The sequence below is a fragment of the Thamnophis sirtalis genome, unplaced genomic scaffold, assembly GCF_051295495.1.
Source record: "Thamnophis sirtalis isolate CommonGarterSnake01/CBP01778 unplaced genomic scaffold, rThaSir2_p1.2 scaffold_2, whole genome shotgun sequence".
Lineage (NCBI taxonomy): Eukaryota > Metazoa > Chordata > Lepidosauria > Squamata > Natricidae > Thamnophis > Thamnophis sirtalis.
The window spans coordinates 48,139,814-48,164,486 of NW_028261382.1; the positions used below are offsets into that span (position 1 = coordinate 48,139,814).

At 44.9% G+C, this 24,673-nt stretch overlaps 2 protein-coding genes across 2 annotated transcripts; one reads left to right on the plus strand and one right to left on the minus strand.

The window, feature by feature from the left end:
• The first annotated feature begins 3,435 nt into the window (after window positions 1-3,435).
• Window positions 3,436-7,520, plus strand: LOC148048767 (uncharacterized). Its single transcript, XM_087705351.1, has 2 exons — window positions 3,436-3,598; window positions 5,568-7,520. The coding sequence occupies exon 2, from the start codon at window positions 5,598-5,600 to the stop codon at window positions 7,350-7,352; it is 1,755 nt and encodes a 584-aa protein (XP_087561477.1). The 5' UTR covers window positions 3,436-3,598; window positions 5,568-5,597; the 3' UTR covers window positions 7,353-7,520.
• Window positions 7,521-18,548: 11,028 nt separating this feature from the next.
• Window positions 18,549-20,134, minus strand: LOC106538104 (cystatin-like). The gene is made up of 3 exons (XM_087703729.1): window positions 19,854-20,134; window positions 19,321-19,446; window positions 18,549-18,931 (listed from the first exon to the last, which is right to left on the minus strand). Exons 1-3 carry the CDS (start codon window positions 20,076-20,078, stop codon window positions 18,854-18,856), a joined length of 429 nt encoding a protein of 142 aa, XP_087559855.1. The 5' UTR covers window positions 20,079-20,134; the 3' UTR covers window positions 18,549-18,853.
• Between the last annotated feature and the right edge of the window lie 4,539 nt (window positions 20,135-24,673).

Below are 24,673 nucleotides of genomic sequence, written 5' to 3' on the forward strand. Positions count from 1 at the left end.
TTGTTCTCACTGTCAGGAAATTTATCCTAAGTTGCTTCTCTCCTTGATTAGTTTCCACCCATTGCTTCTTGTTCTACCTTCAGGTACCTTGGAGAATAGCTTGACTCCCTCTTCTTTGTGGCAACCCCTGAGATATTGGAAGACTGCTATCCTGTCTCCCCTAGTCCTTCTTTTCTACTGCAATGCGCTCTACATGGGGCAGCCTTTGAAGAGTATTCGGAGACTTCAGCTTGTCCAGAATGCAGCCGCGCGAACGATTGTGGGTGCACCTTGGTACACCCACGTTACACCTATCCTCCGCGAGCTGCACTGGTTACCGATTGGTCTCCGGATACGCTTCAAGGTGCTAGTCGTCACTTATAAAGCCCTTCATGGTATTGGACCTAGGTACTTGAGAGACCGCCTTCTGCCCATTACCTCCCAAAGACCCATTAGATCACACAGGGCAGGCCTCCTCCGGGTTCCGTTCTACCAGCCAATGTCATCTGGCTACTACCCGGGGGGAGGGCCTTCTCTGTGGCGCCTCCGGCCCTTTGGAACGAACTCCCCGCAGAGATTCGGACCCTCACCTCTCTCCAGGCCTTCCGAAAAGCCGTTAAAACCTGGCTGTGTCGGCAGGCCTGGGGTCGATGAGTTCCCTTCCCCTCTCGAATCGTGTGGCTGTTGGTTGTTTTTAAATGCCCTGTACTTTTGTAGTTTTTGTGTTTTTCCCTTCCCCTCCTTGGGTTTGTGCGCCACCCTGAGTCCCACAGGGAATAGGGTGGCATATAAATAAAATGAAACTCAAACTCAAACTTTTCATTAAACTAGACGTACCCAGTTCCTGCAACTGTTTGTCATATGTTCTAGCTCCAGTCCCCTAATACTCTTTGTTGCTCTTCTCTGAACTCTTTCCAGGGTCTCAACATCTTTTATTATATCATGGCAACCAAAACTGGATGCTGTATTCCAAGTGTGGCCTAACCAAGGCCTTATAAAGTGGTATCAACACTTGACGTGATCTTGATTCTATCCCTCTGTTGATGCAGCCTAGAACTGTGTTGGCTTTTTTGGCAGAGGCTGCATAGCTATTTTATATTGTTATGTTTGTCTTGTTTTTTTCATGTGTCTGTGTTTCTGTTTTTAAAAGGTAAAATGTTCAATACAAACTGTTTTTTTTAATGAAAACTGAAAAAAAAATTAAAGATAAGAAAAAGAAACTGCATGCTTGAGAACAAAACTAAACACGCGCACGTATTCATTTCTACACCCAGCCAAGGGCAGAAGGTTTTGTGTCACACTCAAATGGGTATTAACAGAACATGACTTAACAGGACATTGTGGTGTGAAAACCCATGCCACCTGATACAACAAGGGCTGCATTGCCCACAATTACAACTCTAGATAGTCCTTGACTTGGAACAGTTCATTCAGTGACCAAAGTTATCACAGGATTGAAAAAAAGCGAGTTATGACCATTTTTCACACCTAGGACTGTGGAAGCATTCCCCCGAGATTTGGACTCCTATTTATGACGGTCGGAGTCTCCCGAGGTCATGTGATCCCTTTTTGCGACCAAACTCTACAAGGGAAGCCAGGTTCACTTAACAACCGGGGTCCTCACTTATTGACCACAGTGATTCCGTTAACAACGGTGGCCAGAAAGGTGGTAAAATTGGGGCCAGACTCATTTAACGACCATCTCGCTTAGCCACAGAAATGTTGGCCTCTGTTGTGGTTGTAAGTCGAGGGCTACCTGTACCAGCAAGGGAATACCCATGATGCAGCAAGACTAAGTGGGGGCTGTAAGGCAAGGCAAACTAATTAAGGAATCAAGGAAAGTATTTCCCACATATATTGGGATCAAATAAAAATGTTGAATGGCAATAAAGGTTTCATCCTAAGAAAAGGGGAGAATGAAACCAGATGGAAGAAAAACCGTTCTAGCACTGATGGTGTTGCATAGCTGGGTCATGAAACGTCTGCCAGAAAACCACCAAACTCAGAGGTCACCAAGGACGCCTCCTCCTCCTCCTCCTCTCCTTTTTCCTCTCCACAAACCTCACTCCCTTCTAGCCCTAATCATCCTCTTCTTCTCCTCCTTTCTTCTTCTCCTTCTTCAACTTCCCTATCTAGCAGCCTTCTTCTTCTTCCTTTTTCTTCCTCCTCCTCTCTACAAATCCCACTCCCTTCTAGCTCTGATCATCCTCTTCTTCTTCTCCTCCTTCTTCAACTTCCCTATCTAGCCATCCTCTTCTTCTCATCCTTCTCCTCCTTCTTCCTCCCTTCAACTTCCCTATCTAGCTGCTTCTCCTTCTCCTTCTCCTTCTTCATCTTCCTCTTCTTCTCTTCCTCCTCCACTCCACAAACCCCACTCCCTTCTAGCCCTGATTATCATCTTCTTCTTCTCCTTCTTCAACTTCCCTATCTAGCTGCCTTCTCTTCTTCTTCTTCCTCCTCCTCCCTCTCCTCCTCCTTCTTCCTCCCTTCAACCTCCCTATCTAGCTGCTGCTTCTTCTCCTTCTTCTTCTTTTTTCTTCTTCCTCCTCTTCCTCCTCCTCCACAAACCCCACTCCCTTCTAGTCCCGATCATCATTTTCTTCTCCTCCTCCTCCTCCTCTCCACAAACCCCACTCTCTTCTACCCTTGATCTTTTTTTCCTCCTCCTCCTCCTCTCTGCAAGCACCTCTCCCTTCTAGCCCTGATGATGTTCCCTAGTTAGGTCATGAAACGCCTGCAAGAAAACCACCAAAGACCCCCCCAGGAACAAAAGCCCAAACTTTTCCTACCTCCTCCGCGCTTCCTTGTTAGCTTTTTTTGAAGTTATCCATGGGCACCTCCCTACCCAACGTGACGTCACCCTTTTCCCGGTTAAATCATTGGCTGCGCTCTTTGCTCTCCTCCTCCGCCCAATGACGACATTTTGGGCGGGACTTAGGGAGGAAGAGCCGTGCAGAAACAGGAAGTTTTACTTCTACAGGGAACTTGGAAGACTTTGTGGACTTCAACTCCCAGAATCCCTCAGCCTTGCTGGAGACCGGGTTCCTATGGCAACCTGCTGGCTGAGGAATTCTGGGAGTTGAAGGCCACAAGTCTTAGAGTGGCTACGGATGGAGACCCTTTAACATCTACCCTTTAGTTATGATTTATCTTTATTTGTTATATTGAAGAACTGCCCACCTCCCCTCCCCGGCGACCTGAGAATCAACGCGTTGGTTTGCTCTGCCCCTCAACGGAACAATATTGACGTCATCCATTCAGCGCAAAAACTAGGAGCCGATGCCGGTCAGCGCGCATGCGCTGGTCTGGGCCCTCTCTCCTTGCATTCCAGGCAGCTTCCGGGGCGGGGATTTGGAAAAGCTGCTCGGCGACTGTACAAGCCGTTGGACTTCAACTCCCAGAATTCCTCGGCCAGCAGGTGGCCATAGGGGCCCCCGTCTCCAACAAGGCTGAGGGATTCTGGGAGCTGAAGTCCAACAAACCGTAAAGTCGCCCAGGTTGGAGACCCAAAAGGGGAAAAAAGATGCTCTCGTAGACGGCGCGTTGCCAGTGAGCGGCTGAGCTGCCCGCCTTTCCTCTGGGCTTTTGCAGGTTCCCGGGAGGATCGGTGTCCTAAAAGGTACGTTGACCTCGTTTCATGAGCCCACGCTTGCCCGGACTGGCCTGCATTCCCACAACACGTGAAACCCAGTGGCTGAATTGCCCCTTTTTCTGCAGGGGGAATCCACCAGGTAAAGCTCCGCTGTCACTTGGTGACCCTATCCGGGCTTATGCAAACAGGCCTCCAAGAAACAGAGATAAAGGCTCCTTTTTTTGTTTTTAAACTAGCCTTTTATTCAATCCGCCAAGCTGGGTTCATCAAACAACCTGAACCATAAACTAAGCAGGGGTGTCCAGGGAATTCTGGGAGTTGAAGTCCACAAGTTAAAGTTCCCACGTTTGGACACCATTGAACTAAGCAAAAGCTTTTTTGGGTGACCTCAATTGTGCAGAGCCAAAGAGGGAGGGAGGGAGGGAGGGAGAGAAAAAGAAAGAAAGAGAGAGGGAGAGAGAGAGAATGAATGAACGGCTGGGCTTTCAGAATATGACTATTTATTACTGGATGGTTTGCAACCAAGGTTAAAAGGAGCAAACTTTTGAGAATGCATGTGCTAGTTCTTACTGTCTTCTTCATTTAACATTCTCATAATTATCCCTGGCATCGAGGTAGCATCTGGGCAACTGAATGAAGCTAGCAGAGTGTTTTAATGGCCGGATGCCTTTCCTGTCGCCAATGCGGAGTTTTCTTCAGCAGATATATCCTCAGTGTGTCCAGAGAGAGAAATACCTGCCTCTTCCTAGGATTGAACTCACAGTTTAGTTTAGGTTAGTTTATTGTCACTGCACCTCGTACAACGAAATTAAATGCCCTCTTCAGTGTACAGTATAACTATAAAAATAAAACACAATCACACCCCCTTCACATTCTACACAATTGAATTAAAACCCCCTGAAATTGCATTAATATTACACTATACAGTAGAATTCAATATAGTTACTGGGATAGAAGCTGTCGATTTGCTGTTGTTTTTATTGTCCTGTACCAGCAGCTGGAGGGTAATAGTTCGAAAAAAGGGTGTGCAGGATGAGATGGATCTTCAAGAATGTTTTGAACTTTCTCAAGGCAGCAGGAGCTATAAACCTCTTCCAAGGAGGGGAGAGCACAACCAGTGATCCTCTGGGCCATGATGGTGTCCCTCCAGAGCGCTGTCCTCTATCTGCCACTGTGCAATTGGCAAACCAGACACAGAGGCAGCAAGTTAAAATACTCTATGATGCAGTGGTAGAAGGTCTACCTCCTGATTGTGAGACAAGAGCTCCCCCTGTAGGCCACTGCCTCACTCCTTGTGCCCATCCTTACAGTGAAATGTATTTTACAGGTAATCCTCAACAATTGTGGATGCTCCATCACTGGAGGTTTTTAAAGATAAGCCTGGATAATCAGGTGGGCGGTTGGATTAGAAGACCCCTGTGGTCGCTTCTGGCCCAATGATTCTGTTAGGAATATAATCTAACGGTTGGGTTGGCAATATATAAATCATGTAACAATGCTATACCTGTTTCTTTAAATCATACTGTAAAATGTGATTGGTTGCTGTTTTTCCTCAATCAGCCATAAGAGGGAGCCAGAATGACTGTTAGCTCTCTGTTTGTTAGATGCTGATCTGATCTGAGTGTTTTGGAAGCTGGCTGTTAGAAAGTGCCGTGAGCTATTGTAAGTTTTGCAACTGCTAGCTTGGAGTACTGAACTGATTGTATGATACTGGACTATGTTATTTGGATTATCCCTTAATTGAAAGATGTTGATGACTGACTGTCTTATCCGTGTATGACTTGGATGTTTGATGGACTCTGATAGCTCTATTTCCACGAAAGTAAAAGCCTATTTAAACTGCAGTGTCTCTGTATGCTGGTATGTGTGTTCTCCAACACAACTCTCTCAACGCTTCTCTGAACGCACTTGCTCTCCCAACGGGGAGCTTACCTAACAGATTCAATATTGTGTTCCTTCCAAGCTTGAACCTGTCTCTGCGCTTTGTTTCCTGCAGGATTCCGAGGCGCATCCCGAAGATAAAACCATGTCCAAAAGAAAATGTCTCTTTACGGAGAAAACCAGGCGCAATTATCCCGATTTCCGCAAAGGTAGAGATGACTATGAAGCGGAGTGTTTGGTCTGCAAACCTGGCACCTTTGTGTCCGTCGCCCACAAAGGTCCCGGGGACCTGGAGTATCACATGTCCTCCGACAAACACAAGAAAGCCCTCAAAGCATACAAGCGCAACAAAGCCATTCGGCGGGACAATTGGTGTGCCAAAACAGACTTCTTTGTGGATCCGGACAGCGAAACGGAGGAGGCCGTCACTGCAAGCGACAGCAAGTTAGCAGTCCGCGCCGTCATGAATCACGACGCTGACAAATCGGTGGGCGACAATTCGGACTTGCTGAGAAAGTTGTTTTCGGAGGCAGAGCTAGCTCAAAAATTTCCCAACGTCCAAAGCAAAAGAGAAGGGATTCAACATTGCGTGCTTGCCCAACGTCCAGTGAGCCTTGACCTGAAGGCCCTGGAGGAACACGGCATCCCTTTCTGCGGGGTGGCTATAGATGACAGCAGCCACAGGGCCCTGAAAATGGTCCCAGTACTCATCCAATATTACGACTACAGGAACGGTGGCTTGAAGACCAAACTCCTGGAACTCCAGGAAAGTCCCACTGAGATGGATCTTTCAGACTCTCTGGTCAAAGCTCTTAAGAAACACAGGTTGCTTCAGAAGTGTGTGGCGTTCGCGGGGGACAACTGCAACACCATGTTTGGTGACGTTGGGCAAGAGGAGGAGGCGAGGGTCGTGTTCACCAGGCTGAAGAAATCCCTCCAGAGAGAGACGTTGATCGGGGTGCACTGCCCTGCCCACGTTTTGCACAACTGCATCCACCACGGAGCAGACGCCCTCGAGGTGGACGTTGAGAACATCATCCTCAAGATCTACCAGTACTTCCACATCTACGCGGTGCGGACGGAGCCCCTGCAAGAATACTGTGACTTTGTGGAGGCGGAATACAAGCGGCTGCTCTCCCACGTCAGGACCCGCTGGCTCTCCTTGTTCCCGGGCATCACGAAGCTGCTCCAGATGCATTCGGCCCTGAAGTCCTTCTTCTTGAGCCAGAGCAACCCGCCCGCCGTGCTCAAGAGCTTCTTTGAGCACGAGTTCGGGGAGCTCTACCTTTGGCACATGCACTCGCTGATGAACGCCTTCCATTTGCACATCGAGGAGATGGAGCGGGAAAATAACTCCCTGGTGGAGGTGATGAAGACGCTGGACTCCGTGCACACCATCCTGCTTGACCGTCGAGCCCAGAACTTCATGTCCCTGACGGTGAAGGGGATGCTTGCCGACAAGCGCAAGGAGGGCCTGGAGGCCGGATGTGATGCCTTCTCCGAGGCCGTGCGTCGCCTCTACAGTCATTGCATCGACTACCTGGAGATGTGGATGGCGTCTCTGCAAGAGTTTTCCTGCTTCGCCTGGATGGCCCTGAGTGACACACCCAGCTGGAGTGACGTGGAAGCGTGCATATCGTACTTGCGTGTAAAGGGTCTGGGAATTGACAGTAGGAAGTGCTTCATCCAGTTCAACAACCTGAAACAATTTGTGGACGCTTCCAGAGACGACGAAGAGTTCCAGCATCTGCTTTCCCACGAGAAATGGACCAAGTATTTTCTGAACGTCAGCGGCGTCGAATGCTACTCAGAACTGTTAAAAATTGTGCAGGTTTTTTTTTCAATTCCCTCCCGCAGTCTAAATACTGAGCACTTCTTCTGCCAGATGGAATTCTCGTAGACAACGGTGCCAATTTCTGTCCCTAAAAGTAAATTTGGTTCCACCACAAAACCGCGGTCGACTAAAGCGCGCTCGATGAAACTGCGTACCTGACGTCATCACAGCGTGACGAAAAAAGCACGCTGTGAGCGCTAAAGCTAAAATTAACCCCTAACCCTTAACCTAACCCTAACCCTTAACCTAACCCTAACCCTAAACCTAAACCTAACCCTTAACCTAACGTTAAACCTAACGCTAACCCTTAACCTAACCCTAACCCTAACGCTTAACCTAACCCTAACGCTTAACCTAACCCTAACGCTTAACCTAACCCTAAACCTAACCCTTACCTTAACGTGAATCGGCTTGCTTTCAAAGCGCTTTTTAAAGCGACCTTTTTTCTCCGCGGTCGCTGTTGTCGCGCTGCTGATGACATCAGCGACGCGCTTTAATCGGGCGCGCTTTAGTGGACCGCGGTTTTGTCGTGCCACGGTAAATTTTAGAGACCCGTTGGAAAGAAGTGTTTCCTCTAACGAGAAATGTTTGTTCTAACAAGAAATACATATGTATCTACTGAGAAGAAACAGAAAAATATTGGGGTAGTGTTTTTTTTAAATTTATTTTACAGTATTTGGGAATTTGCATAATGCTTTATTGTGTGATATATTTTAAAAAAATCACATGTATTATTTTTTTTAAACCTGTTCCTGCCTATCGTGTTTTGGGCTCTATACTTTCTTGTTCTGACCCCCCTTGTCCCACACCAACACACACTCCGAGCCAAAGATAAGTTACGGCATTTAATTAACAGACAGACAGCTCCTTGGCAGCAAACCGGCACAGATAAGCCGTGGCGGCAATCCAGTCTACCAAGCTCACAATAATGTTCTCCGACATTAGTTCCTGCGTTGACTTCTGCAAAAGGGCGTGTGCACAAGTAGTCCTTTTAGAGTCTGGAGAGGAGCCTAATGACCACCAGCTGAGCGCAATTACCTCCTGTACTTGCGCAACTGTTCCTGATGCCTATTAGCTCTTCGGTGCCAGGCATCCAGGAACAACTCACTGCTGACGTCAGGAACACACTCCCTTGTCTCCTCCCTACTGGTCCAAGGCTCAGGCGCCTCCTGGTGGCCAACCAGCTTCTCTGCGCCCTGCTCGGAGTCGGAACCCCATCCAGGGTCCTCCACATCCTCCAGAGCCAACTCATAGGGCCCCTCACTGTCGGAGTCTGGTGGCAGCTCCAACGGCTCCTGCTGGGCCACAACACCTTCTGTTAGCCGCCACGGAATCCTTTTGTATTTTTTGCTATACAGGTTAGAATAAAAGGTTTGAATGAATGTATTGCACACAATTTAAAGCACAAAATTGTAAAAAATGAAGATGCTTTGTAGGCTGAGGTTGTTAGATGGTAGGGTCGTTACCGAAACACAGATGTAAATTATACAAATATTACAGACAAAACATGCAGATTGTTTTGCAAACATGTCTTCTTTTGCAGGGACATTGCAAATGTGGGTTTGTTTGCATTCCCAAAAGTCAAAATCTATTTATTTCTTGTATCCTGAGCCAAACACACTAAACAAGATGAATGAATTCCTGACTTATTTTGCTAATTTGTTATTAACGAAAGTCTGAAAAACTCAAAGTCGAGGAGTTGCACTTACGTTTGGTAAGAAGTTAAGATGGGTAGTCTTTCTGTCCTATGCCAGATCTTTAACACACACACACACACACACCCAAAACAGGAGTGTGACAAAGTTATCAACCACGCCTAGCTCAAAAAGTCAGTAAAATTAAGGAAAGAGAATTGGCTTAATTGTAAATTCTTGCTCATGGAGACACAGTTTGGAGAGGAGAAGATTAAAAAATGAAGTTGATGTAAACTTAAGACCAATAGTGATGAAAATTCATTCATTGGGCACATCAGGGTCAACAAAACGAAGTGGTGAATCTCTAGAGCAGTGTTTCTCGACCTTAGCGACTTTAAGTCCTGTGGACTTCAACTCCCAGAATTCCCCAGCCAGCTATGCTGGCTGGGGGATTCTGGGAGTTGAAGTCCACAGGACTTAAAGTCGCCAAGGTTGAGAAACACTGCTTCAGAGCCTTTACAGAGAATATGGTCAAGCAAGATTGAAGGCTAAATGTTATGTAATATGTGTAATTTTTCCTTGCAGCCCTAGCTATTCATTGAAACTGAAGGAATATATCAGGAAATGTTTGTTCCCAGTAATTTGAGATGACCCAATAGTTAACCATCTCAAATCGCTTAAGGCAAATTTTAGCAGAAGTTGGGTACACTTTAATGGAAATCACAGAAGAAAATGTTTTTTTTTTGTCCAATTTCCATCCATGCAACTTTTTTATTTTATTTTACAAAGATTTTGAGGAATAGCAATGTGTTTACTCACACACACCCCACATCTGTAAAGTAAATAAGAGAGCTAAAAATATATGAGATCCATCTTCCACTTTGGATCCAAAGAGAGAGAAATCTGCTTTTGCAGTAATTGCTGCTTCTGAAGAGCCAAGACTGCATTTTTGTCTGCAAAAGTTCACTTCAGCAGCCACTCAGAGGGACTTCTTTTCAATGTGAAAAGAAACAGAAATATACATGTAGTCCTCGAGTTACGACCACAATTGAGCCCCAAATTTGTGTTGCTAAGTGAAACGTGTTGAGTTTGCCCCATGTTAAGACCTTTCTAGCCACAGTTGTTAAGCGAATCATTCAATTTGTTACATTAGTAACGTGGTTATTAAGTTAACGTTAGTAAAATGGTTCCCCATTGAGTTTGCTTGTCAGAAGCAAACTCTGTAGCCAAGTGTCCCAATTTTGATCTCACAATCATGGGGATATTGCAAAGGTAACTGAAAAATGCTCATGTCACTATTGCCGTGTCTTTCAACAGTCATTGAATGAACAGCTGTAAATTGAGGACTACCTGCATAGGTTTAAATAAATAAGCACATCACAAAATCATTTGCAATTGAATATTTGAATTTAAAGCACCCAAGTCCCCATTTCTTGCTTCTCCACAGATATTCATAGATATACAGTATCTGTGAAATATAGAGGTGTTTGTACCTAACTTATCATCGAAAGGTTAAGCAGCGTTGGGAGTTGAAGTCCAGACATCTTCAAGTTGACAAGGTTGAGAAACACTGGTTTAGAGTGATTTCCCACAAACTCTTCATGAGGAGACTAAATAAATATACGGGATAAACCTAGAAGAGAGAGAGAGAAGGAAAAGTGGCTTAGATGGAACGTGGGAAAGGATGGAAAACACATTTACTTTATAAATACAAAACTGCCCTAGAGCTTTCTTTCAATGCATATATCAAACTTATAAAAATACATCCTAACTAATTAAGTTGTTAATTTGAAATCACTCCCTCCAGCTTATCTTCATAGAATAAAGTCTTTTTCTTCTCTTGAATGTCTATTTCTTTTCTTCCAGAAACGCTCAGGCGTGTTAATATCCATGGGGGTGGGGGGGGGGAAGTCCCTAAATTGCTGTGCTAAAAGTTATAGATTAAGTTGGAGCACTTCCTCGCACGATAAAATCTTCCCTGAGATGTCTATTGTCTCTTTTTCTCTCTCAAAGGATTCTCAATCTTAGTATCCATGAAGAAAAAACTTCACGTCTTAAAAATCGTGAACTTACTCGGCACGCTTTGCTTCTAAACGCTGCAAAAATGTTTTAGAGGAGGTGTCTGTTTTGAAATGGGAATGGAGGAATGAGAGCAGAACAGAGGAGACTCAAAAGGTGCGAGGGAGGCCAGCTAGCAAGTTGATTTGTCTCCTGCTTTCTCCTTCTCCTCCTTCCTCTTCCTCCTCAGCCTCCTCCCTTCTTTCTCCCTTCTCCAACCTCCCTATCCAGGCTTCCACCTCCTCCTTCATCCTTCCTTCTCCCTCCCCCTCTTTCTCCCTTGTTCTCCAACTTCCCCGTCCAGCCTTCTTCTTCTTCTCCTTCTCCTTCTCCTTCTCCTTCTTCTTCTTCTTCTCCTCCTCCTCCTCCTTCTCCTCCTTTCTTCGTTCTTTCTTCTAGCCTTCCTCTTCCTTTGTCCCTTCTCCAATTTCTCTATCCCTTCTCCTCCTCCTCCTCCTTTCTTCCTCCCTTCTCCAACTTCCCTATCTATCCTTCCTCCTTTGTCCCTTCTCCAATTTCTCTATCCCTCCTCCGCCTTCCTTCTTCTCCAACTTCCCTATCTATCCTTCCTCCTCCTCTGTCCCTTCTCCAACTTCTCTATCTCTCCTCCTCCTTCCTTCTTCCTCCCTTCTTCTCCAACTTCCCTATCTATCCTTCTTCCTCCTTTGTCACTTCCCCAACTTCTCTATCCCCTCTCCTCCCTTCTTTCCTCCTCTTTCTTCCTTCTTCTCCAATTTTCCTATCCAGCCTCCCAATCTGGGATACCACTATAGTTTTGTGACCCGCATTGCTTAGCTTTTCAAGGGCAGCCAAGGATATCAAGACGGTGCCGCGGATACCCTACACAGCCAAGGGAAGATTAGTCCATCTTCGAGACGAGGGATGCCAACTGGGGCCACAACCACAGGCTTTAGCGAGCTTATTCAACAATCTTCTTTCTCCATCTAGGAAATTACATAGAGAAATGTTGCAGCCGAAAGGAAGTTCAAAGCGCCTGCCACATATTTTGCCACTGCATTTAGGGGGGGGGTTGCAGAGAAACTTTGGAATGGTTCAAAGAAAGAACCCACAAATATATTTTGTTTCTTTCCCTGCCAATCGTATGACTCAAACTATTCTCCAAGGTACGTGAGGGTAGAACAAGAAGCAATGGGTGGAAACTAATCAAGGAGAGAAGTTGTGAATGTTCCAACACTGGAAGTTTTTTAAAAGATGTTGGATAACCATTTGTCTGAAGTGGTGTAGGGTTTCCTTCCTAAGCAGGGGGTTGGACTAGAAGATCTCCAAGGTGCCTTCCAACTCTGTTATTCTATTCTAACATATGCTGTTTTAAAGAAGCACAGAGGGAACAATCCTCCAGGCTTCAGTGACCATCACTAAGTGTTGTAGCTTATGATTCTTGATGAATGTATTCTATTTTATTTTTCTTTATGTACACTGAGAGCAGATTCACCAAAGACAAATTCCTTCTGTGTTTAGGAGTTTAGCTTCTCTCTCTTGAAAATGTAAGCTAGCATAAGGCATTATAATGCAAGCTAGCCTTAGCTTTCAAACAGTTCATTTAGTGACCAAAGTTACAATGGCATTGAAAACAGGGACTGATGACCATTTTTCACACTTAGCGACCATTGCAGCATCCTCATGGTCACGTGATCAAAATTTTGATGTTTGGCAACAGATTCGTATTTATGATGGTTTCAGTGTTCTGGGGTCATGTGACCTTTTGACAAAATATAAAGTTTGTAATCAAGCACACACACACACACCCCGGTCAATGGTGTCCCTCTTTACCAATCTGAAAATCTGGTCACCTTACGTATGAGAGATTCCTAGTGTCCTATTTGTACTGATGAAGAATTTTAATTCACCTTTACTTTTCTTGTAGGATTTTGTTATGAAGTAATAGTCTGGAATTCATTTTCCAGTGGTTTTTAAGGCTGATCAGGGCAGGCACCGAGATTTTTATCCTTTCCAAACACAACTACTTCAGAAATATTGGCAGGGGTGCAACTTTAATTACTTTGTGGTTAAGCTCAAAGTTAACAAAACAATGATTTTCTTTTTTTTAAAAAGATTGGAAAGTTTGCTTGTGAGGCTTGGCTGGTTTTCTCTCTTCTTTTAAGTACAAATGTAAATATTGACTATCGCTGAATTATTTGCATGGATTGTTTACCACGTTTTGTAAGTATTTGCCCTTTCCTCAACTAAATATATATATATTGGCTAAGTGGCATTTATAGGTATAACGAAGGATCAGGTTAGAAAGAGGTCCTGCTGCAGAAAATCTAATTGATAGCTAAAAGTTGCCAGCACCTTAATGGTAGATTTTAAAAACTGATCTTTTAATCTTTCTTTAGCAAGGGAGAAATGTCTTATTGCTAAACTACATTAGTTGATAAAACAACATTTTAATTGCTGGAATTAAATTCACTCCCTTAACGTGGCAAAACATTTTAAAAATTATAAATACAATATTTACAAAAAGAGATACTTATGAAAAGGTCTACATCTTTTAAAAACTCAAACCAAATCGTTTCCTTGTTTCACATATTTTTCTCTTCCTCGAAGGTGGGACCGTCATGGTGTAAGAAGTTATCACCCAGCCCTCTCCCAGAAAAATGAAATATCCTAGGAAATATTGAAAAGGCAGAATATTTCTCTGGATGTGAAAAGAAAGAAACAAGTTTTAAAAGACAGAATAGCTGTCTGTAGCTTCCTGCCCATCCCCACTTTCTCAATGGGCCATTAAGAAGGCCAAGCTAGTCCACTTTACATAATAAAGGCTTCTCCACTTCAGCTCCAGGCGGTTTAAAGCATGATAATATTGGCCCAAACTGACCACATGGCATCTGAGAACTCAACCAAACCTGGATTCAAACCAGCCTAGAGAGTTGCCCCTGCAATGCCCCAAGGGAGTCTGACAACTAATCAGAATGCATTTCTTACACAGGAACAGGAAACAGAGAGGTGGGACTGAACAGGTTATAAAAAGCCTAGCAAGCCCCTCCCTCAGCCCTTCTCTTCTTTGCCACCAACATTGAAGCATGTGATCACCTTTTCTGTTCAGGACTCAAGCCATGTAGTCCTGTCCACCAATAAACCATCTTTCCAAGCAGCCTCCATGTCTCCAGTGTCTTTTCCCCCACTTGGAGCCAAACCCAGAAGGACATTTCTTTCATCAATGGGTCGAAAAGGACCACATGATGTCAACGGTCCCACTCCGTCACCTAGCAGAGAAAGACTCCTGGCCGTTTGTTTTTGCCAAGAGTACGGAAGCTTAAATGGTTGCAGAAGAAGCAAAGCTGAATCTGGGCTTTTCCCGTGCAAACAACACAAAGGAAAGTTCCCTTTTCCCTCCCGGCCATCCCCAGTTATCTGCAAATGTCCAATCAGGGGTTTGCATATTGTTTAGGAAACAGGGGCTCCGTTCCCAGTTCTGCATATCGATGGTTTAACTTGGCTGTCCGGAACTTCTCACAAGGCTCAGCTGGGCTTCCATCCCCCTCCTCCTTCCGGAGACTCCAGTCTTCCCCTCCCCAGTTGCTAATGTCAGGCTGTCAGCTGATGACGCTTGGATAGGAGAGATGAAGCCATGACAGATGGAAGAGCAAAAGCCCATGGAAGACCTCGATTTCCCCCAGCTGGACAAAGCAAGTCTTTCTAATGAGAGGCTTTAGAATATAAAATATAAAATAACAGAGTTGGAAGGGACCTTGGAGGTCTTCTAGTCCAACCCCCTGCTTAGGCAGGAAAGCCTACACCACTTCAGACAAATGGCTATCCAACATCTTCTTAAAAACCTCCAGTGTTGCAGCATTCACAACTTCTGGAGGCAAATTGTTCCATGGGTTAATTGTTCTAACTGTCAGGAAATTTCTTAGTTCTAAGTTGCTTCTCTCCTTGATTAGTTTCCACCCATTGCTTCTTGTTCTACCCTCAGCTGCTTTGGAGAATAGCTTGACTCCCTCTTCTTTGGGGCAGCCCCGGAGATATTGGAAGGCTGCTATCATGTCTCCCCTGGTCCTTCTTTTCCTTAAACTAGCCATGCCCAGTTCCTGCAACCGTTCTTGACATGTTTTAGCCTCCAGTCCCCTAATCCTCTTCCTTGCTCTTCTCTGCACTCCTGTTTTCTTGAACAAGCCGTAGTGTCATCGTTCTGTGGGTGTGAAAATAGGAAGGCTGGATGGGATTTGGACAAGAAAGGAACAGACGCCTGGACATCATGACGATAGCTTTATTAAGACTAACCGGATTAACAAAATCTTGATTCGTCTTCCCAAACAGGACAGAAAAGAGGATGGAATTGAGGAGCGAGAAAAAGGTCCCCCATGTATGTCATGGAACAATTCCAGAAACTCAGAAAAGGTGAATTTGGACTTCAACGAATCATTTCATTCATGATTTGCGAACGGCCATACATGGGGTCTTCTTTGGAAGAAACCAGGCTGCACCCAAGAGGTCACCTGGCAGAATGATTTGCCTGCGTTGTTCTCGGCCCGTGAGGTCCACCTCGGTCATCCAGATTAGAAGCAGCTCGAGCCTACTAATCGTGTATCATTCAGCCAAGGACGGGACCAGACCTGAAAGTTGCAGGTCGCTTTCTGGAAGGGAACAAAAGAGAAATACCCAGAGGGTCAGTGCTTAAAGTAGATTTAGGGTGTATCAACTCTGTTAAAATTTTTGGAATCAAATTACATGTGCTGACAAAATGTTGTTCTGAGCCAGGCTTCCCCCAAAAGCACGAGGAAAGCTGACATGTAAATGTTTTCCAAATGAAGTGCTGTGCAAGGAAAGTCTGGGTACAGAGTCTCTGAGATTCATGGACAGATCTTCACACTCCTGAAATGAACTAATGAATTGTTGGACCATAAGGAAGTGCTGAGCACCGAAGAATGGAGGCCTTTGAACTCTGGTACAGGAGAAGACTCCTGCAAGTCCCTTGCATGGCAAGGCCATCCAACAGGTCAGTCCTAGAGGAGATCAACCCTGGCTGCTCTTTAGAAGGCCAGATCCTGAAGAGGAAACTCAAATCCTTTGGCCACCTAGTGAGAAGGAAGAAGGACTCCCTGGAGAAGAGCCTCATGCTGGGAACGATGGAGGGCAAAAGAAGAAGAAGGGGATGGCAGAGAAGGAGGTGGCTGGATGGAGTCCCCGAAGCAGTCAGCCAGAGCTTCAATGGACTCCAGAGGAAGGTAGAGGACAGGAAGGCCTGGAGGAACGTTGTCCATGGGGTTGCGATGAGTCGGACACCACTTTGCAACTAACAACAACAAATGAATAGAAATCATCCATGCTAAGCATTAAAACTTGGTTTAGAGAAGTGGTTGCTAAGCTGAGATGAGGCAGACTTCATCAATCCAGCTGCAAAAATATAACCAGCATTTTGGCATCTAATCTCACCTCTCTCTGATCTTGTGGAGCCAGTTCACATTTCTGGATCTCGCTGAATGGCAATGGCCCATTGCTCTTTTCACACACGGTTTCCCCCACTTCCACCGTAAGATAGTATTTCACACCTGCAACCACCTGGATTTAAAAAATAGGTACCACCAGAATTAGGTAATTGCAGCAAAAATAGGAAAGATACATACCTTACGAACCGTGCTTAATTTCACCACTTGCAACCCTGGAAGGATTATATTCCCTGTTTTCCCGAAAATAAGACCTCCCTGCATAATAAGCCCTCCCCAAAAATATTGGAGCACAGCAGCAGCCATGAGGTGACCACGCTCACTGCTTCCTGCACCTCAAAAAGAATAAGACCTCCCCAAAAATAAGGCCAAGTGCTTCTTTCGGGGGTCGAAAGAAAAGAAGGCCCTGTCTTATTTTCGGGGAAGTAAGATAGTTTCAGAGCAAGAAGATCAGTTTGTCAGGAAATATTCCTTTACTAAACAGAGTTTGCCCACCTTCCCTGATGGTCTCTCACACACATACCTGGGACTCTGCCTTCATAATTTCCACCTCCTTGAAATAATTGGCGTTTTGGCTGCCCTTGTTGTATTGCTCCACGGCGAAAGCGGCGGCTTCCTTCACCCCCTCATCTGTGACGGGTACTTTGACAATGCCCCCAGGTACTACCGTCTCCTGCAGCAGCACCGAAGGCAGCAGCAGGAGGGAGCAGAGGAGGAAGAGAGGGCAAGACATCTGGGAGCGCGCCATGAGGCTGGTGAGAGAGAGAGGCTGGCAAGGGCACAAGCAGAGCAAGCAGCCTACCCCGACAGTCGCACTGAACCGAACCTGGCACGGTGGGGACAGATATAGTCCAGGGAGGGCAGCAAATCCTGGGAACGTTTGCAGATCCTTATCTGCCTCTTATTTGCCCATCAAGATTGCCCAGAGGTCAAGTGTGAATTATCGTCAATAATGGGGAGATATCTGCCTCTTATTTGCCCATCAAGATTTGCCCAGAGGTCAAGTGTGAATTATTGTCAATAATGGGGAGATATCTGCCTCTTATTTGCCCATCAAGATTTGCCCAGAAGTCAAGTGTGAATTATTGTCAATAATGGGGAGATATCTGCCTCTTATTTGCCCATCAAGATTTGCCCAGAGGTCAAGTGTGAATTATTGTCAATAATGGGGAGATATCTGCCTCTTATTTGCCCATCAAGATTTGCCCAGAGGTTAAGTGTGAATTATTGTCAATAATGGGGAGATAAGAGCTGCGTTCACATGACCTGCTGATCCCACCCTGAGATAGCCAACACACCCAGGACTTAACCCCATTCTGCCTCGTTTGCTGCCTTAACTGAGATTAGAATAACCATTCTGCACCGAGTTGCCAGCCAATTCACTACCGGTTCGCTGGTGCTCGCCTGCCCACTCATGTGCAACGCTTCTGCGCATGGGGAGGGGCGTCCGGGCGGGTGGGCGGGGCCTCCCGCCGCCCCCACTACCGGTTCGGCTGAACTGGAATGAACTAGGAGCATCCCACCTCTGATTCCGCAGGGTTTACACTTTACAACAATCCAACGTAACACATAGAATAATCCATGGTAGTGCTTATACTAATTCACAGTAGTGAGCAGGGGGTTGGACTAGAAGACATCCAAGCTCCCTTCCAGATCTATTCTGATTGGTTGGTTGGTTGTTCCAGGAAGGGAAAGAAAAGGTGAAGAGGAAAAGCTACTCTTGAAAAGCATGACTTAATCAAGATGTGCAGCATTCACAACTTCTGGAGGCAAATTGTTCTACTGATTAATTGTTCTCACTTTCAGGAAATTTGTCCTCAGTTCTAAGTTGCTTCTCTCCTTGATTAGTTTCCACCCATTGCTTCTTGTCCTGCCTTCAGGTGCCTTGGAGAATAGCTTGACTCCCTCTTCTTTGGGGCAGCCCCTGAGATATTGGAAGACTGCTATCCTGTCTCCCCTGGTCCTTCTTTTCATTAAACTACACACACCCCAGTTCCTGCAACTGTTCTTCCGATGTTTTAGCCTCCTGTCCCCTAATCTTCTTCCTTGCTCTTCTCTGCACTCCTGTTTTCTTGACCAAGCCGTAGTGTCATCGTTCTGTGGGTGTGAAAATAGGAAGGCTGGATGGGATTTGGACAAGAAAGGAACACACGCCTGGACATCATGATGATAGCTTTATTAAGACTAACCGAATTAACAAAATCTTGATTCGTCTTCCCAAAGAGGATAGAAAAGGGGATGGAATTGAGGAGCGGGAAAACGGTCCCCCATGTATGTCATGGAACAATTCCAGAAACTCAGAAAAGGTGAATTTGGACTTCAACGAATCATTTCATTCATGATTTGCGAATGGCCACTCATGGGATCTTCTTTGGAAGAAACCAGGCTGCGCCCAAGAGGTCACTTGGCAGAATGATTTGCCTGCGTTGTTCTCAGCCCGTGAGGTCCACCTCGGTCATCCAGATTACAAACAGCTCGAGCCTACCACCTGTGTCTCCTTCAGCCAAGGACGGGACCAGACTTGAAAGTTGCAGGTCAGTTTCTGGAAGGGAACAAAAGATAAAAACCCAGAGGGTCAGTGCTTAAAGTAGATTTGGGGTGTATCAACTCTGGTAAAACTCTTGGAAACAAATTAAATGTGCTGACAAAAATGCTGTTCTGACCTAGACTTCCCCAAAAAGCCCCAGACAGAGTCCTGGTCCCGACAAAATCCCTTTTGTTAAATGAATGTGAATTCCCCTCATTCACCGTCAGCAAAGGCCTGGTAAACAGTCTTTCAAAGGAGTATTTATGACCACAGACCTTATCTAGCTTGGAAAGCAGACATGTAAATGTTTTCCAAATGAGGTGCTATGCAAAGAAAGTCTGGGCACAGAGTCTCTGAGATTCACGGACAGATCTTCACACTCCTGAAATGGCATCTAATCTCACCTCTCGCTGATCTTGTGGAGCCAGTTCACATTCCTGGATCTCGCTGAATGTCATTGGCCCATTGCTCTTTTCACACACGGTTTTCCCCACTTCCACCGTAAGATAGTATTTCACGCCTGCAACCACCTGGATTTAAAAAATAGGTACCACGAGAATTAGGTAATTGCAGCAAAATAGGAAGGATACATACCTTACGAACCGTGCTTAATTTCACCACTTGCAACCCTGGAAGGATTATATTCCCTGTTTTCCCGAAAATAAGTCCTCCCCACATAATAAGCCCTCCCCAAAAATATTGGAGCACAGCAGCAGCCATGAGGTGACCACGCTCACTGCTTCCTGCACCTCAAAAAGAATAAGACCTCCCCCAAAATAAGGCCAAGTGCTTCTTTCGGGGGTCGAAAGAAAAGAAGACCCTGTCTTATTTTCGGGGAAGTAAGATAGTTTCAGAGCAAGAAGATCAGTTTGTCAGGAAATAATCCTTTACTAAACAGAGTTTGCCCACCTTCCCTGATGGTCTCTCACACACATACCTGGGACTTTGCATTCACAATTCTCAGCTCCTTGAAATAATTGGCGTTTTTGCTGTCCTTGTTGTATTGTTCCACGGCGAAAGCAGCGGCTTCCTTCACCCCCTCACCTGTGACGGGTACTTCGACAACGCCCCCAGGCATTCCCACCTCCTGCAGCAGCACCGAGGGCAGCAGCAGGAGGGAGCAGAGGAGGAAGAGAGGGCAAGACATCTGGGAGCACGCCATGAGGCTGGTGAGAGAGAGAGACTGGCAAGGGCACAAGCAGAGCAAGCAGCGAACCCCGACAGTTGCACTGAACCGAACCTGGCACGGTGGGGACAGATATAGTCCAGGGAGGGCAGCGAAGCCTGGTAACGTTTGCAGATCGTTATCTGCTGCTTATTTGCCCATCAAGATTTGCCCAGAGATCAAATGTGAATTATTGTCAATAACGAGGAGATAAGAGCTGCGTTCACATGACCTGCTGATCCAACCCTGAGATAGCCAACACACCCAGGACTTAACCCCATTCCGCCTCGTTTGCTGCCTTAACTCCTTAAGAAGCCTTCTCTGGACCCAGCTATCCTTAAAAACTACCGTCCAGTCTCCAACCTCCCTTTTTTAGGGAAGGTTGTTGAGAAGGTGGTGGCCTTTCAACTCCAACGGACCTTGGATGAAGCAGATTATCTAGACCCTTTTCAGTCTGGTTTCAGGCCTGGTTACTGCACCGAAACTGCTTTGGTCGTGCTGACCGATGATCTCTGGCGGGCCAGGGATAGAGGACACTCCTCTATCCTGGTGCTCCTTGACCTCTCAGCGGCCTTCGATACCATCGACCATGGTATCCTTCTGCGACGGCTGGAAGAGGTGGGAGGCACCATCTTACGGTGATTCTCCTCTTACCTCTTGGGCAGGTCGCAGTCGGTGTTCGTTGGAGGACAGAGGTCGACCCCTAGGCCCCTTAAATATGGGGTGCCGCAGGGCTCGGTCTTGTCCCCCCTCCTATTTAATATCTACATGAAGTCACTGGGTGAGATCATTCGCTGGCAAGGGATTAAATACCACCAATACGTGGACGATACCCAGTTGTATCTCTCCGCCACGTGCCAACTCAGTGTAGCGGTGGAAGTGATGTGCCAGTGCTTGGAGGCTGTCAGGGCCTGGATGGGAGTGAACAAGCTTGCACTCAATCCTGACAAGACCGAGTGGCTATTGATGCTGCCTCCGAAGGATAGTCCAGATATTCCATCCCTTAGCCTGGGGGGTGAAATCTTACACCCCTCAGAGAGGGTCCGCAACTTGGGAGTCCTCCTGGACTCGCAGCTGACACTAGAACATCATCTGTCAGCTGTGACCAGGGGGGGCTTTTGCCCAGGTTCGCCTGGTGCACCAGTTGCGGCCCTACCTGGACCGGGAGGCACTTCAAATGGTCACTCATGCCCTCGTCACCTCAAGGCTTGATTACTGTAACACGCTCTACATGGGGCTGCCCCTGAAAAGTGTTCGGAGACTACAATTGGTCCAGAATGCAGCCGCGTGAGCGATATCGGGTATACCTAGATACACCTAGATACACCCATGTCACACCTATCCTCTGCGAGCTGCACTAGCTCCCTATCGGTTTCCGAAAACAAACACGCTTCAAGGTGCTGGTTATCACCTTTAAAGCCCTACATGGCTTAGGACTCGGATATCTGCAAGACCACCTTCTGCCACATACCTCCCAACGTCTGATAAGATCTCACAGGATGGGCCTTCTCCGGGTTTTTGGACGGGTTCTTTGAACTCTAGCTGTCCCGTAGACGACAGTGAAGGTGAGGAGAGACCCAGGACCTCAGAGACACCCGCAAGTCTCTGGGGGGGGGGTATTAACTCCTCGTGCCAATTCCTTTTTGGATTAGCTGTGTGCTAACTGAAACTGCAGGTTGCCCCTAAGAATGGTAGAAGTGATGTCATCTGGTAAGCTGATTTTATCATTCAAGAGAGACTGTTCGCGTTAAAAACTTAAGCTAACTGAAACCAAAGAACAGGAAAATTTAGCGGCGAATTGGCTTTTTTTAATGGATTTATGGCTGGTGGTTACTTTACTTCTTAAATGCTTCAAGAAACTCCTCGACATCCTCCCCCCTCTGAATCTCCCTAAGTGGATCGTAAAATTTATTTTCTACTAATTAGCCCGTCACGATTCGACATTTTTATTACTTTATTACTTGGCTCTGTTTACGATCAGATAAGATTGCACAGCCTGCAAGAGACTAAGAAAAGTGCTTCGAAGTCTGTGGGGAAAAAAAAGAAGAGAGCTTGCAATTTTTAACTGCGACACATCATGGCGTCTCAAAATACCTCTAAGATTTCATTTCAGATTCTTTTCTCCGCATGTAGAGGGCTTTTTGACTCTTATCAAAGGCTGGAAAGAAAATTGGATCATCTGATTTTAAAATATGAAGTAAAAACTGAGATCGTTGAATGTTTAAATGTTCCTGAAATACAAATGGAAAATGTGAGAAATGGTGTCTGGTCTATCTCAGAGGAAGAAAGGAGGGGGGGAGCTATAAAGAAGACTCATTTAAAGAGACAGAGTGCAGGAGGAATGGAAAATCCACCCTTGAGAATTAAAGTTAATTTGGAAAATTTTACAAGCCCAGGACAACATTATTATTTCATCACTGACATTCAGAGTCCAAAGGTGCAAAAATATATTTGTCTGGATTTGCTTATGAAAACATTTGGTAAATTTATCCAACGCGTGGCAATTGGTTTGAGAAGATTTTGCTATTGGAGAGACACTGGCTGACAGATGGAAGAACATAATTTAAAATTAGCTAAATCTGATTACCTTAATGTGTAATAGATATAGCTGAATAATGACTGATATGGATAGTAATATATATAATTTGGAACTGGCTGATAGATTGAAGAATACAATTGAAAACTAGTTAAACCTAATTGCTTTTTCTTGTAACAGATATAGTTGAATAATAATTGATATTGATAGTAATGTATATAATGTGGAGTTGATATGATAACTAACAATTGGATATGAGAAAACATCTTTAGATTATACATAAAGAGTATTAACTACAATAATTATCACTATTAAAAAAACTAAATAAAATACATACAATCAAATGTTAATCAATACTGGGAAAATGTTATGATATATGATATAATTAAATATTATGGATGTCCAGCTAAAATAGGATATGAGGATTTGATGATAATAGAGGATTTTACAAATAAGTAAATGAATTGTCAGCATGTGTTATGGATTAATTCTTTAGCATAGCTAAGGATGAAGGATGTTTAAATAACCATAGGTAATTAAAACTGGAGGTATAATGATGTTGATATGGTAAATATTCGAGTTAAGATATTTAAATTAATATGAGTTAATGGAAGAGAAGCACCAAAGCATGTTGTAACCAGTTGATATACTTCTTTTTTTTCATAATAGACACCTGTGTTTTGTTTGGTTTTCCTGCCTTGTCTCTTGTCGTTTTTGTCTTTTTTTGTATTATTTTTATTTTTTATTTTTTATTTTAATTTTTATTTTTTATTTGTCCTTTTTTTTTTTTTGATTTTTTCTTTTCCCACCGGTGTGGGCAGGTATTGTTCAAGATTATTACTTTTATTAATATTTCTAAATAATATTTACAGTTAAATGAAAATGGATATATAATAATGCTTGAGTTAATATGAGTTATGTTGGTTGACTGTGGAGGAGATGTACCAAAACTTATCTGTAATTGATTGATACATTTTCTACAGATGTAAAGAAAGATGCTGTACCTGTTTTAAACTAAAATTAAAAAACATTTATTAAAAAAAAAAAAAAAACATTGTGAGATCACTCTAGTCAATTTGCATCTCCAACCAAGATAAGGACCCGGATTGTTGGGGGCGATATGCTGACTCTGTAAACCGCTTAGAGAGGGCTGAAAGCCCTATGAAGCGGTATATAAGTCTAACTGCTATTGCTATAATGCAAAAAAGGCTTGCATCTAAATTCTTCCAAAAGGAAGCATCTGATGTTCTTCCATCCTGTCAGGAATGGCTTGAAGCATTTATTAAAGGCATTCTGCATTTCAGAGCACAATCAAATTGTTAATCATACTTTAGCCCTTACGGGAAGAGCTCTAAAGCCTCCTTTTTACATTGGATGGCTGCCTAACAACTTTCTATATTATTCAACGCCCCTTGTGTTCATATTGGCCACACAAGGGATTTAAAAGGTTTCATTTTGGCCGGGAAGATGTTGTGCATTACAGGACTAGCAAAGTCCCTGTAGATATTATTGCCTGATATTATGGTGGGGGTGCTATTAGGAAGCTTTGATTAAACATGAAATAGCCGGTGAAACATGAAACCATGAAATGTGAAACAGCCTGTGATGGAAGAAGGAGGACATGAGTTCCTGAAAACATCCCTGGTGAATTCGGTGGACGGTGCCACTTCTTGGTTAACACTTGTAAAATGGGCACATTGGCATCCTTCCGTCTCAAAAGACGATGGGATCGTGCTCTGGAAAGAGGTCTTAATGCAGCATCTGGTGTGGCTAAAAGGCCCAATTGGGGAGTGGCAATCCATCCAACACTGAGGGCAGATACATTCTGTCCCCTGCCCAGCGCCCAGATTTCGTTGGTTCTGGGACGGCCTCTTTGCCTCGGCTTGCCGAACAAGCATCTCTCCGAATCAGTGACGTGCGGTGAGTTTTATGGCTGGTGAGGCAGCTTTTTAGACTTGTGGACTTCAACTCCCAGAATTCCACAGCCAGGCATGCTCAGTTACAGGAGGCGAGAGAACACGTGCCTCATTTGCATAAGGAATTCTTCACTTTTTAA

Bases quoted from the DNA above. Each gene is read 5' to 3' on its own strand.
- LOC148048767 (XM_087705351.1), top strand. From the start codon at position 5,598: ATGTCCAAAAGAAAATGTCTCTTTACGGAGAAAACCAGGCGCAATTAT.
- LOC106538104 (XM_087703729.1), bottom strand. From the start codon at position 20,078: ATGGCGTGCTCCCAGATGTCTTGCCCTCTCTTCCTCCTCTGCTCCCTC. The intron at 19,447-19,853 runs GTATGTGTGTGA...TTTTAAATCCAG, and splicing joins TTGTGAATGCAAAGTCCCAG to GTGGTTGCAGGCGTGAAATA. The intron at 18,932-19,320 runs GTGAGATTAGAT...GTTCCCTTCCAG, and splicing joins CTCCACAAGATCAGCGAGAG to AAACTGACCTGCAACTTTCA.